At 40.6% G+C, this 15190-nt stretch overlaps 1 protein-coding gene across 2 annotated transcripts; it reads left to right on the top strand.

The window, feature by feature from the left end:
• The first annotated feature begins 1952 nt into the window (after nucleotides 1-1952).
• On the top strand, nucleotides 1953-5245 carry LOC125190733 (trihelix transcription factor GTL1-like). Of its 2 annotated transcripts, none has more exons than XM_048088110.1 (4): nucleotides 1953-2203; nucleotides 2303-2554; nucleotides 3506-4538; nucleotides 4657-5245. In XM_048088110.1, exons 2-4 carry the CDS (start codon nucleotides 2319-2321, stop codon nucleotides 4843-4845), a joined length of 1458 nt encoding a protein of 485 aa, XP_047944067.1. In that variant the 5' UTR covers nucleotides 1953-2203; nucleotides 2303-2318; the 3' UTR covers nucleotides 4846-5245. The 2 variants fall into 2 exon arrangements, with proteins under 2 accessions (XP_047944067.1, XP_047944068.1); XM_048088111.1 differs by having other exon boundaries at nucleotides 4661-4908.
• Nucleotides 5246-15190: the final 9945 nt, after the last annotated feature.

Genomic DNA, 15190 nt, shown 5'->3' with positions numbered 1-15190 from the left:
GTAAAGTAAGAGGAGGGGGAAAAAGTAGATGAAGTAGGAGATAGAAAGAGAAAATGTAAGAGAGAGGATGATAGGTGAGAAAAAATTTCATTTTTGAAATGAGACTATTTTTCGTGGATACCCTAAAATGACAAAGTGAGACTATTTTTTGTGGACGGATGAAGTACAATTTTTGAACTAGACCACTCTTAATACAAATATTAATTAATTAAAGTCAATAGCGGACTTAAATTAATCAATCGATATTTCTATTGTAGACACGAGAAATAATAAATTAAAGAGGAAAGCCTAAAATACTCATAATTTCGGATTGAACTAGCAGTTAACATTATTCTATTGTATTGGTTGATTATAATATTCTGTTTGGACTTGAATTAAATTGGGTTCAATTTAATTAGTAATAGACCATTAGACAAAGACATAAGTCTCACATAAAATTCCACGCCTCTCTTTTGAGCTTGGACGATTTTTCCCCCTACTTTGTGTAAGAATTTTGTTTCTTCCTTATTTAAGATTTAGACTATTTTAATAAGCTTAGCTCACACTAAGATCGAAATTAAAGTTTGAGGAACAGTCAGAAGATCCATGAATAAGTTCTGAAGATCATTATATGGAGAAGGCGCTAGCAATCTTTGATTATTTGGAGACTCAATTCCGTAATTCTAAACCGTAGAATTCGTGATTTTGGATTTATAATCTTTATACGTGAATTATTTGTGTTCTAGCATGCAATTATCTGTTTAACATATGAATTGATTGATTTCATAATCGTTCAAATAAATCATATTCTGATTTATTTGTTTATGCAAGTCCTTCGCTGGGTATGGTTCACCATAACTCCAACATTCGAATCGGTTGGATCCCACCCAAATGCTGCCACATAGGTCATGAACGCTGCTTGAGCACTTGGACCTATTTTCAAAAAAATAGTAGAAAGATAAAAAAAGATAGTGAAGTGCGAGAAAAAGAGTGTAATATGTGGGTATTTAGAGAGGATATTTAAATTAATTTAAAAAATAATTCTCCATCCCATAAATATAGAGATTCAGGGACAACACAAGTTTTAATGTGAAATTGATGCAGTAGAAAAGATCAAAGAAAATTGAAGTATTATTAGTGGGGACAACACGAGTTTATAAGAGAGAAAAACGTTGTACCAAAAATAGAAGTTGACTACATCCTCAGCCTGCCATTAATTTTGACAATGGTAGAATGTGAGTCCTATTTTATCATATTGATTTTATAATATGAGTGAAATGAGTTAGTGGATGTAAGGTCTATTGTCAAAAGTGGTAAAATATAAATGTGACAAGTATTGATGGACGAATCGAAAAGGAAATTAGTGCAAGTAATGAAGGATAAAAGAAGTAAAAAAATTGTAATCTCGTTCATAAGTTAAGTTAAGTATTTGATTACCAAGCTAACTACTTCCTTTTTAGTTTGTCTCAATCAAAATGGTGCAATTCTAATTTTTGTAACTTTCTCTTCAATTAATACACTCATCTATTTTTTTTCTCTTTGCTAAATATTCAATTCTCTTTCTCTCTTCATTTAATAGTTACATCCACTTTTTCTCTCTTCGATTAACTATATTGACCAACAACTCCTAAAATCTCGTTACGACTAAGAAATTGTCATCTTAATCGGAACTGAGAAAGTAGTAATCAAGTGGTTAATTAACATTTTAAAATGAACACTTTGAGTTAATAACTAAAACAAGAAAGACAAATTATACACAATAATTGGTTATCAAAACCTTGCATATAGAAAAATAACTATGGTAAAAAAAGAGTGTCTAATAGAAACAGTTAAGCTAAATTACTTAAAAAGGGAGAAATTTGAAAATGTTTTAATCATAAGGAAACAATAAATCAAAGCATCATTTATTTTCCTTTATTGCTTGAATTTTAATATATTGGGAGATGGTAAGAGCAATTATTAGCTCAAAGTGCAGCAGCTGACAACTTAGCATTTGTGTGCTCACACACACACACTCTCTCTCTCAATCATCGTCACCTTCATAAATCCTTACCCCTATATTCTGTCAACACTCTCTCTCCATCTCTCTCCGTCTCTCTGTTTACAGTTAATAGCATGATTATGGCATTCATCCTATGTTACCTTTTTCTCTTCTGAGACAAGTGTTTCAAATACACATGAATCAGAAAATTCCATTTTACAATCTCCAAATTCAAATATCAAGGTCAGGTGACATTGATTATTTGAATTTCGATAGAGAAATAGATTGGTTGTTTTATTGATCGAAAACCAATTAATTTGATTGATTGATGTTTGTTTATAGGTAGAGAATTGTGGATATGCTGCAGGAGGAGGAGCAGGTGGTGGTGAGTGATGAGAAATTGGGAGATCTGGGAATTGCGGAAGCCGCCTCGCCGATTAGCAGCCGGCCGCCGGCTGCTAATTTTGAAGGCGGCTCCTCCAGCAACCGGTGGCCGCGGCAGGAGACTTTGGCTCTTCTGCAGATTAGGTCTCAAATGGATGCTGCATTTCGTGATGCAACTCTTAAGGCTCCTCTTTGGGAACAAGTTTCCAGGTATGTGAATTTATATGATTATATCAATCTTCATTCAAATTGTTAGAATTCATTTCTTTCTTTTTACAAAGGGAGGGATTTGATGAAATTTGTAGTTGAGGAATTTGGTGTTGTTTAGCGAGGCCAAAAATGGGTTCTTTTTTGAAATACATGATTCTCCATGTGATGATGCTTCTACCTCCTGTCTCTCTCTCTCTCACTCGCACATGGGCTTGTGTCAATGCGTTGGCATCACGATTCACAAGATGGCTTATCATTTTAAAATTTCATCTTTTGTGAATTCCATAGTGACCCCAGTCCCGTTTGCATGAAATTCTAGCCAATCATAATCATTTTCATTTACACCACACTTTCTTAAATTCTTCTCTTTGCCTAGTAATATTTGTTCGCGTACGAGAGTCTCATTTCTTAAGAAATATTTCGTCGGTCTCATTAAAAATAAAAATAACATTCTTTCCATTTTTTCATCTATCTTATTTTACTCTATCTTCATTAACTCACAAAACAACACTACATAAAATCTCGTGCCGAAAATCAAATGTTATATATTTAATGAGACGGAAATAACGTTAAAAAAATGGATGAAAGAAAGTTAGTGGAATTGAGGACCTCTTTACTATTTATAATAATTATGAACTGAAACTCCCTATGTACAACAAACCAAAATATAAAAACCGAAACTCCTTTTCGCAGACGGAGGGCTGCCTATTTGCACATGGCCTCATATTCATTCCAATTGCTCCAATTTCAGAAATCACAAATCCCGAGACCTTTGATTACCGTTCTTTATAAAAAGAATTCACAGATCCCTTTTGCTTTGCTGCGCTACTTTATTAATCAATCGACAGATCAGATCCAATTCTCTCTCTCTCTTTTTTTTCAAAAAATAAAATGAAATGAAAAATCACTTGGTTCATTTCATACTAATCAATAGAATGTTATGATTGGCAGGAAATTAGGCGAGGTGGGATACAAAAGAAGCGCCAAAAAGTGCAAGGAGAAATTCGAAAACGTCCACAAATATTATAAACGGACTAAAGAAGGCCGCGGCGGTCGCCAAGACGGAAAGACCTACAAATTCTTCTCCCAGCTCGAAGCGCTCGATCAAACCACCTCGAATCCAACGACTGCGGCCGCGGCCACGGCCGTCTCTCTACCCCCTCCGCCTCCGGCCTTATTCGGCATCACCTTCTCGACCGACAGCTCATCCGAAGACGAAGAGATGGAGACGGGGAAGAGGAAGAGGAGCGGGGATAGCGACGAGAAAATGATGGATTTCTTCGAGGGCGTGTTGAGGCAAGTGATGCAGAAGCAGGAAGCGATGCAGCAGCGGTTTCTAGAAGCGATAGAGAAGAGGGAGCAAGACAGAATGATCAGAGACGAGGCGTGGAAGAGGCAGGACATGGCGAGGGTGGCACGGGAGCACGAGATAGCCGCTCAAGAACGCGCCATCTCGGCCTCCCGAGACGCTGCCATTGTTGACTTCCTTGAGAAGATCACAGGACAAACTATACAGCTGCCAGCTGCACCAGTGCCACCGCCGCCACCTCAGCCAGCTACGGCCGAGATGCCAGTGCAGGATTTGGCCACCTCGGAGACCAGCTCGTCCAGGTGGCCAAAACCTGAAGTGCTGGCACTGATAAAGCTAAGGAGTAGCATGGAGCCAAGATTTCAAGAGGCGGGGCCCAAGGGCCCGCTCTGGGAAGATATATCTGCGGGAATGCAAAGCATAGGATACAACAGAAGTGCAAAGAGATGCAAGGAGAAGTGGGAGAATATCAATAAGTACTTCAAGAAAGTGAAAGAGAGCAACAAGAAACGCCCCCAAGACGCCAAAACCTGTCCTTACTTCGATGAATTGGATGCATTGTACCGGAATAAGATACTTAACGCTGCTCCTTCTACTAGTTTGTCTCACCAACCCGACCTCCCTTCCAACCCTTTTTCCGAAAATCCTCAGCCAAACCTTGATGGAGAAAATCAGGTATAAAAGCACTATACTTCCACTTCCACACTTAGACATAACTAATGAATTACAATCATGTTTTCATTTTGGTGTTGTAAAATATAAAGAGTGCTGATGCTTAAAATTTGTATTGAAGCCAGAAGACATTATAGATAAGGGACATCGACAAGGAAACGGAGATACAACCGGAAACTACTGCTCTAATAGTGATGAAGATGAAGTTGAGGAGTACGACGACAAAATGGTTTACAAAATACAGTTCGTAGGCTCCTCCTCCAATGCTGGAGCTTCAGCAGCATCCTCGTTCGTCGCCATGGTTCAGTAATCCCGTCCATACAATATTTGAGGCTCAAACTGAGACCACAGATTCAATATTTTTCTTTCTTCACTATACTCTCATTTATCATTTTGCAGTTTTCTTTATTTCATTCAAATTAAGCCTTTCTCAGCCTCAACACATCTGGACAAAGGGTCTGTGTTGTGTTGAGGATGTATAGGATGCAATAATTTAGTGATTTATTCATTTGATTGGGTAATAAAGGAACGGTTGGTTTCAAGCCATGCGCAAGGATTCAGTCGGAGGAAGAACCTACCAAATTCATATCGAGGAGCGCTGTGTAGTATTGTTCTTTTTTCCCCATTATTTCCTTTTCCTTTGCATTGTCCAGACCAAAAATATTTCATTATATCTTACTTCAATTTCAATAAATATCAAGTGTTACTAATGCATCCCCTTCAATAGGGTGTGACTGTAGCTACACAAGAAATGAAAAGTTGTTTAAAATACAAATATTGATCTGGCCTATTTCTAGTAAGATCTTCTTGATTTCTTTCCAAGTTAGTAATTGCTTATTTCTTACTGTAATTTCAACATAGCCTTCTCAAATTAAGTAACGTGGTCACTAATGCTTTACTTGCTCAAAACTTCTGGTCAATATGTAAAGCTGATCTTTAGAGGATACAGATAATGAAAAAATGAGTTAATTCAGGCAAGAAGTTTTCATAGGAAAGGGTTTATGCCAATCTCCTCACCTACAAGGAACTTAGGACTCATGAATAATATATTCTCAACATATATATTTTACATAACTGACGTTGCAAGTTGGACATATAGAGAAGATTGCTCTTATTGGGTTTAATCTAGTTTTGGTTAGATTACTTAACATTTCAATTATAGTTTTTGTTTTTATTTTCTTATTTATGGATAGCTAGATTAAAAAAATTCTAGGGTTATGTAGTAATTAACCATGAAATATATGCTTAGGAATTAGGATATATCGAAGATCTCATATGATGAAATTTGAAAATTACAAAAGTAATTCACGAAATTATCTAGATTAGAGTGCATTTAGACAGATTGTATACATGAATAAAGGATCATTAGCATACTCCTACAAAAACAATAGAGGGCTCCCCTCTCCCTTTTTGCAAATCTTCTTTTTGTAGATGAAGATTTGCTACTTCCGTCACTCCACCAGTTAATATGAACCTTAAATCTTCTAGCCAATTACCCTTACACAAGGTTTAAATATTGCGTGGGAAATATTCTCTCAAACCCTATATATAGGATATAGAAAATATTAGTACATGAAGAGCTATAGAGCAATTTTCGAAAATCCAAGTGTAGATTTCGAAAATTCAGCTTCTTGATGCAATTTTTTTCCTCTCGTCCCAACTAAGATGACACACCTTTGTTTTTAGTTTGTCCTAGTAAGATAACACATATTATATTTTTGAAACTTTTCTCTCCAAGTAATATACTCAACCATTTTTTCTCTCGAGTTAAATATTCAACTCTCTACCCCCGTGACCGAACTCATCGTCATTGGCTGACTAGTCGGTTATGCGCCTTCCATCTTCGGCCCGATCATGTTGTGCCGGGATAATGCGGGCGTACATTATTTGAGATACGCGTGTGACATCCTGTGACGCGTTGGACCACCAATTGCCGCCCATCGAGGCCCGGAGCACACCAAATGCGCTCCACGTCCTTGGCAGCGCCCGACTCTATCGTTCCGCAAAGTAGGCCTTCCTTTCGCTTTGCGTGCACGATCGTCTTCACAAGACGGGCCACCTAGGGTATATCCCATCCGCCGTGGTAGCCCGTATCATGCTTGGTTGCCGTTGGCCCCTTCGCTGAGGCAGGCTGGACCGCGCGCCCTGGCACTTCTCGTTGAAGAGGGAGACGAGTTCGGGACGTTGAGGTCGTTGTTCGGCCGGCTGCCCCAAAATACGCGTGCGGATCCACGGTCGTGTCGGCTACGGCCTCGAGGATCATCGTGGGATTCTTTGACTTGTGGCCGGTCGTGCTCACCGATGCGGAGGTACTCATCCCACATGTCTGCCGCGCCTCCCGTAGGCCAACTGCCTGATTGCCGCCGTGCACATTTGAATAGAGGTGTGGCCGGGTCATGCCAACCGCATCGTGCCTGCGGAAACACGAGATATCGACGCTGTCCTAATGCCCCAACGATACGCATAAATAACTCCCTGCGCATTCTAAAACGCCGCCGGAACATGTGTGCGGGAAACCGCGGGTTCTCCGAAAAGTAGTCGTCGTATAGCCGATGATGTGCAGCGGCGTGATCTCGATCAATCAGCTATTTCGGTGGTGGATAACCCGTGAGGGCGAGGTATCGCCTGGTGTTCCACCCTACGCATGTACCGCTCCATCTCGCGGTTCATGTAGGCCTCCATAGCCTCGTTCATCCTCCGTTCGTACTCCTCAAGCATCCCCACCACTACCACCACTTCTTACCACCCGCGTTACTCATCGCTCGATGATGCCCTTGTACAGAAAGTTAGAGAGAGAGAAAACTCGTTAAAACAAGCGGTGCAAATGAAAATGAAACTAAAATTGCGTTTATATAAGTTTAAAAAAAAAAAAAAAAATCGGCGCTGGCCGATCGGGCCGCCACAATGGCGGCCAGCGCATCGGCTAGCGCATCGGCCAGTCACACGCATTCGACTATCCTTGGCCGGTTTTTTGCCCGAAACTCGGCTAGCCTACTCCAATGGTTCGGCTAGCCGACCGGCTAGCCACGTCAATCGGCTAGCCGGTGGCTAGCCTACCATTGGAGATGCTCTTACTTCATCCGTCTCACCATAAGCGCGTGGGTACCTTGCACGTGTCAATTGGTGTCCGGTAGAGGAAGTTATGACCGTTTTACAAAGAATGCGTAAGAGCTGCACAATTCCGGCGACTCGACTCACTGAAAAGTGCAGTTTTTCCAGAACTGAGTTAGCGACCCGCCAGAACCTACACGGAAAAATTCGACTCAGTTTCAGATTTCAACCTATGACCTCAAACGCGACTCCAAACACACTCATTCACGCCTGGAACACCCAAAATCCATCATAGAGCAAGAGGAAGGCATCCATAAGATGTTAATCAATGGTTTGAAGACTTCCTTAAGTTTAGGTCTTCTCCGTGACATTCCTTCTTGTTGATCATGTTTTTATTATTTTCTACTGAAGTATTTGCTAGAATATTTTCATAGAGTTTTTTGGTGAAGACTACAAGGCTTATGTTTTGATTTATGCAATGAAGCCGTTTTATGTAGCTCTTGTGGTTGTTTTGATTGTTCTTGTCCTTTTACTATGCCTGTTTAACTAGATTAATCAAGAGATAGCTAATTTTAAGTGGTTAAGGGAATAATTAGAATATAAAGGTTTATCTAACTCGAGAGAGGAGACCCTTTGTGAGGGCTAGGGTCTTAGGAGCTAAAGAAGTTAGAGTGTAATATTTTAGAGGGAGACTTTGATAGTTAGAATATAATCTACTGAGTAGGTGCACTCGAGAGAAGGTAAATCCTAGGGTCACGACTTTCCTATAAACCCGTACAGACGAAAAATAGGTAATAGGTAATCTAATTCAAAGACTTGTACGTTAGATCCAAAAGCTATGCTTTTCTACATATTTTATCAACCCAAAAAGTCTTTTGTTGGTTTAGTTTTACTGCTTTAGTTAATTACTTTAGAATTAGAAAAACCCTTTTCTTTCGTCTAGATTGTGAATAATTATAATCAAGGTATTCAAGTGCTAATTAGTCTCCGTAGATACGATACTCTATAGCTTACCTTTACTGCGATAGCTCCGTACACTCGCGGAATATTTAGGCGAGTCAATTACTAATATTCTAACTCATTGTTTATCTAAAACAAATAAAATCCAAGGAGATACAAATGTTCAATGATTTCAATTCCACAAAAATAAATCGACGAATTCCATACTAATTCCATTAAAATTAAATGGATTCCACTCTCATTCTAATCAAATTCAACGGATCCCAAAATAATCACAAACAATGATAAAACCAAATTTCACTAACTCGAAACAATGCAATGAATTGCACTCAAATTCCAAAAACCTAAATCGACAAGTTCCAATTAAATTCGACGGAACTCTTCCTGCTCCACACGACATTGATAGTATCTTCTCTATTGATTTTTATTATTGTGTGATGTCTTCACAGAAGTTGGTATTTGATGCTTGCACAAAAATGGAGACTGAAGCGTTTTCTCTCAATCGATGATGAAGATATTTATGGTGAACTTTCGATTGAATGCTCTAAAGAAATGCAATGAAGAAGAATAATAAATGAAGAATGAAGAAGATAAGGAAAAATCATCATTTATAATTTTCTCTAAATCTGAGCAATGAAACAATTAAAAAAATAATTAGATATTTTTAAAAGTTACTGGATTGATTAAAAATTGATGACATTTGTTTATTTTTATAGCAACTAGTATCACACCCATGAACGTCCACTTTATTTTATTTGCACTAATGCTAAATTGTTAATTTAATAATTTAAATAAGTTTTGAAATAAAATAAAATAAACACTTACGTTGATTAGAACACTATTGGATCTAAAATGCAATGAAATTGGTAATACATAAAAGCATAGTATAAATTTTATTTTGGAAATTATAACTAAATTATGTAAATTAAATTAATATAATAAACATAAGTCATATTTTGATTTTGTTTCATTTTTAAAAAGTAAGCCACGTGTATATAATAGTATGAATTTTCTATAAACAAAATCTTGAGTTCCTCCGTTCCATTCCAAGTAGAACATTTCTTATTCGGCAAGAGATTTTATGGAGTAAATTGGAAAAAATATAGTATGAGAGAGAGAGAAAAAAAAAAGTAGAGAGCATGTCACTTAGAATAAGATGGTGAGAGTATATTTTTTAAATGATCCAAATTTAATACTCCCTCCATCCATGAAAAATATGGCATTTTTGTGAATGACACGGGTTTTAATGTAGGAATGGTAAAGCAAGAGAGAAGGGAAAAAAATAAGAGAAGTGAAAAAAGTAAGAGAGAAGTAGTGCTAGTGGAATGTAGAATCATATTATTAGTAAGAGAAAAGGGAAAAAAGTAAGAGGGAAGTAGTGTTAGTGGAATGTGGGGTCCATATCATTTGAGTGTGCCCTATTTTTCGTGGACGGAGGGAATATTTGAAGTTGATTATCCAAATCTCAATATATTTTTTATCGTCAATTGCCATGCTTATTCATTACAAATAACCCAGAGTTACAATGTCTAAGTCTACAACAATTCAACAACACATCCAGTAATGCAAAATCTTCTCCTCATCTTTTCTGCTCAACCTTTCTGTCACATCATCGTCTCCTTCCACTCCAACCCCTCTTCTTTATTGTCGACAACTACCTCTTCTAGGTTTCTGGTAGGTGAATAAGCGCAGCTGAGGTGGCTAATTAAATAAGTGGTGCATGGGTGCATGCTCACATGGATTTTAGGGGATTAAATCACACACATATGGCGCATGGCAACGCATGGAATAGCTTTAGTTAGTTATGAGAATTCTGTTAGATCGATCTGTTGCTCATATATAAGAGCTGTATTTCATTTATTGTAATTTCAGATTTATGAATTAATGCAAAATCAGCTTTCCCCTTCTCTCTTATCTTCACCGAGTAACTTAGTTCGTATTGGTAGGATTCCGGTCGCCGTTCCGATCACCGGGGACCCCAATTCTATACCAAGTGGTATCAGTCTCACCGATCCTATGGTGGACACACGCTCCGACGATACGATTCGCCGTCTGGAGGAGATGATCACGGCGGCAGTGGCGGATCTGACCGCTCGAATGGCCGACGCCGATCATCGTCGGGAAAATCTCGACAAACTGCGAGATCAGACGGAAAGCACTCGCGATCTAATGCTGCGCGAGCTGAGGGAGGAAATTCTGGCACTTCAAGTCCAGCAAAATGAAATTATGTCTCGTTTTTTGTGCCCCCTGGTGGTGGAGTTGTTCCGCCGGCTGGAGGTGGCGTTGGATTTCAGGGGAGACAACAACAATACTTTGCGACACGCCAGTGTAAGGTGGGTTTTCCAATCTTCTCTGGTGAGGATCTACAAGGCTGGATCATGCGGTGTGATCACTTCTTCACCGTCGACCTCACTCCGGAGGATTCAAAGGTTCGATTGGCCATCATTAACCTTGAGGGTCGTGCCTTACAATGGTATAAGAATTGGTCAACGTACCAAGAGCTTCCGATGGCTACACTATGGCCGTTGTTTCTCCAAGCTTTGGAGAGCTGATTTGGCGATCATCTTCTAGGCGACCCGATGTCGGAGTTACTTTCCTTGAAGCAGACCGGATCATTCGCCGATTATCACGATCGGTTTGAATTGCTACTGGGTCGTGTTGCTATTTCTGAATCGTATGCCATCAGCCACTTCATCAATGGTCTCCGTGTTGGAACATATATACTAAAAAGCATTTTTCGAGTTTATTTTGAATTTGATAAATTGCTTGTATATTGTAAACAATCTTCATTTAATGAGAATAATAAATGTTTTTCAAACTCACCCCGATTAAGCCGGTATTTGTGGACGTCGCTGATGGCAATCGCATTGAGTGCGCTTCCATGTGTAAGGATTTACGTTGGTCTTTACGTGACACCACACTCTATACAGAGGTTCTGCTCCTCCCGTTATGTAACTGCGATATGGTGTTGGGAGTCCAATGGTTGGAGACTCTTGGTGTTATCCATTGGGAATTCAAGCAACTGACGATGGATTTCTTGTTGGATGGGAAGAAATTTTCCCTAAGGGGTGGTCTGCCTACACCTCATATTGCTGCTGCGTCGGAGCGTGAGATGAATAAGCTCCTCACACGTAGCGATGTAATTCAGTTGTGTTGTATTCAGCTCAATGCAGAGGGTCACTCTAACCTCTTGGCTTTGAACTGCTCTGATCAAGCAGAACAGGGGATACCTGCTCCTATTCAGAATTTTTTGGCTGAACAGAGCAGCGTCTTTGCAGAGCCCAGCAGCCTTCCTCCCCTCCGTTCCCGCAACCATCAGATTACTCTGACTCATGGGGCTTCTCCGGTCAATTCTCGGCCATATCGTCACACTTCCTTACAGAAGGATATCATTGAACGCCAAGTAAAGGAGCTCCTACAACAGGGCTTCGTACGCCCGAGCTCTAGTCCTTTCTCTTCACCGGTTGTCCTCGTTAAGAAAAAGGATGGGACGTGGAGTATGTGTGTGGACTATCGACGCTTTAACAAACTCACGGTAAAGGATAAGTATCCGATTCCCTTGATCGAGGAGTTGTTGGGAGATTTACATGGAACGGCTATTTTTTCTAAAATCGACTTGCGTGCGGGGTACCACCAGATCCGTATGCAGCCGGAGGACATTCCAAAGACCGCTTTCAAGACACATGATGGTCATTATGAGTTCGCCGTGATGCATTTTGGTCTTACGAACGCCCCTGCGACGTTCCAAAGTCTTATGAATGATATTTTTCGCCCGTTTTTGCGACGTTTTGTGTTGGTCTTTTTTGACGACATTTTGGTGTATAGCAAGGACTCCTCGGCTCATCTCTCTCATTTGGAACAGGTTTTTACTAAGCTTCGAGACCATTCGTTGTTTGCTAAGAGATCCAAATGCGAGTTTGCTAGAGATCAGATTGAGTACTTGGGCCATATTATCTCCAAGGATGGAGTGGCCACTGACCCTAAGAAGATTCGGGCAATGCAGGATTGGCCTTCTCCATCCGATGTCTCTAAGCTTCGGGGCTTCTTGGGTCTCACGGGATATTATAGGCGGTTTATAAGGAATTACGGCGTTATTTACAAGCCCCTAACTGATCTGCTTCGCAAGGATGCTTTTCTTTGGAATGATGAAGCCGAGCTCGCTTTCAGGGGCTTAAAAGAGCGATGATAACCCCACCAGTTCTGGCTCTCCCGGATTTTTCTCTTCCGTTTGTCATAGAAACGGACGCGTCAAGCTATGGGATAGGAGCGGTCTTGATGCAGCAAGGCCACCCTCTTGCCTTTATCAGTAAGTCCTTATCCCCTCAACATAAGTTACTCTCAGTTTATGACAAAGAGCTGTTGGCGATTGTGTTCGTGGTCACACATTGGAGTCATTACGTGGGGAACAAGCCATTTGAGGTTCTTACAGACCACAAAACGTTAGCTCACTTGTTGAAACAAAAGCTCTTCACACCAGGGCAATTGAATTGGCTTTCTAAGCTGATGGCTTACGATTTTGTGATAACATACAAGAAAGGGACCGAGAATGTTGTGGCTGACGCTCTCTCGAGGGTCCATTCTTCAGATATATTCTGCATGGCCATCACCACGGTTTCCACCGATATTTATCCATTGATTGAAGCTACTTGGTCCTCTGATTCGAGCTTACGCTCTCTGATTTTGGAGCTCCAACAGAATCTTACGAAGGATTCCAAGTGTTCGTGGATAAGGGGTCAATTGCGTCGGAAGGACAGGCAGGTGGTTGGGGATGATGCAGCCCTTCGCTTGAAGATTGTGAGCTTATTTCATGACTCGAGTTCAGGTGGCCATTCTAGCATCTTAGCCACCTACAAGAGGCTTTCTTCTCTGTTTTATTGGCCTAATATGGAGAAACTAATCCGTCAATATATCCGTGAGTGTGATGTTTGTCAACGTTTCAAATACGATCACAATGCCTCTCCCGGTCTACTGCAGCCTCTTTCTATGCCTGAAGACGCTTGGTCTCATGTGAGTTTGGATTTCATCGAGGGCCTTCCGGTTTCATCTGGAAAGTCCACAATCTTGGTGGTCGTTGATCGCCTCACTAAGTACGCCCACTTCATATCCTTAGCTCACCCTTACACGGCTTTGACGGTTGCCCAAGCTTTTTTGGATATAGTTTTCAAGCTTCATGGGTTGCCAGCGGTCCTCATCAGTGATCGGGATAGAGTATTCTTGAGCGCTTTCTGGTCTGATTTTTTCAAGTTGCAGGGGGTCGAGCTTCATCTTTCCACAGCTTACCATCCGCAATCGGACGGGCAAACGGAGGTTGTTAATAGGTGTTTAGAGACCTATTTACGATGTATGTGTGGGGATCAACCAACAGAGTGGAGTAAGTGGTTGAGCTTGGCTGAGTTTTGGTACAACACATCGTTCCATTCGGCTATTCAAACTACCCCATTCGAAGCTCTCTATGGCTACCCACCGCCGATGCATATTCCTTACTTTCGGGGAGACTCTTCAGTCCACGATGTGAACGAGAGCCTGCTGGCACAAGGGGCTATGATGGATGTGCATAAACATCACTTAGGCCGTGCTCAAAAGCGGATGAAGCAACAACACGACCGCCATCGTTCGGACCGGCAGTTTGCGTTGGGAGATTGGGTTTATCTGAAACTTCAGCCTTATCGGCAGAATACCTTACGCGATCGGCAGTTTCAGAAGCTTAGCCCGTGGTACTTCGGACCCTTCAAGGTGATCGACAAATTCGGCACGGTGGCGTACAAACTGCAGCTCCCTTCTGGCTGCAAGATTCACCCTGTTTTTCATGTATCTCAACTCAAGAAAAAAATGGGACCTTTGGATCAGCTGCATGGGACACTTCCCTTTGTGGTCAATTCCACTTTTCTGGAGCCGGTTAAAGTTCTGGACCGACGCTTGGTGAAGAGGGGAAATCAGCCGGCTACGCAAGTTTTGGTTCATTGGACTAACTCCTTCCCGGAGGATGCCACGTGGGAGTACTTGCATGATTTGCTCGACCGTTTTCCGGCATTCAAACCTTGAGGACAAGGTTTATTTCGAGGGGGGAGATTTGGTACGTGAATAAGCGCAGCTGAGGTGGCTAATTAAATAAGTGGTGCATGGGTGCATGGGTGCATGCACACATGGATTTTAGGGGATTAAATCACACACATATGGCGCATGGCAACACATGGAATTGCTTTAGTTAGTTATGAGAATTCTGTTAGATCGAACTGTTGCTCATATATAAGAGCTGTATTTCCTTTATTGTAATTTCAAATTTATGAATTAATGCAAAATCAGCTTTCACTCCTCCTCTCTTATCTTCACCGAGTAACTTAGTTCGTATTGGTAGGATTCCGGTCGCCGTTCCGATCACCGGGGACTCCAATTCTGTACCAGTTTCCTGCTTGGTCTGCTGATTGTGAAGGCGTTGTAACTGATGAATGGTGAAGCTAGAATGTAGAGCCAAGTGACTAAACATTTTTTCTTCCAAATAAAGATTTTGGATTACATAAACATTTTTTTGTATTGTTACAAAGACATTCATTTCATATTATTTCTTAAAAAATTTCTAGTGTAAAATCTTTTCACTCTTCTAGTTTTATTAAAAAAATTTCATAAATGATACTCTCATTATTTTA

The sequence above is a fragment of the Salvia hispanica genome, chromosome 5, assembly GCF_023119035.1.
Source record: "Salvia hispanica cultivar TCC Black 2014 chromosome 5, UniMelb_Shisp_WGS_1.0, whole genome shotgun sequence".
Lineage (NCBI taxonomy): Eukaryota > Viridiplantae > Streptophyta > Magnoliopsida > Lamiales > Lamiaceae > Salvia > Salvia hispanica.
Note: the sequence above shows the minus strand (reverse complement) of the source record. Positions and strands in the feature narration are given on the sequence as shown.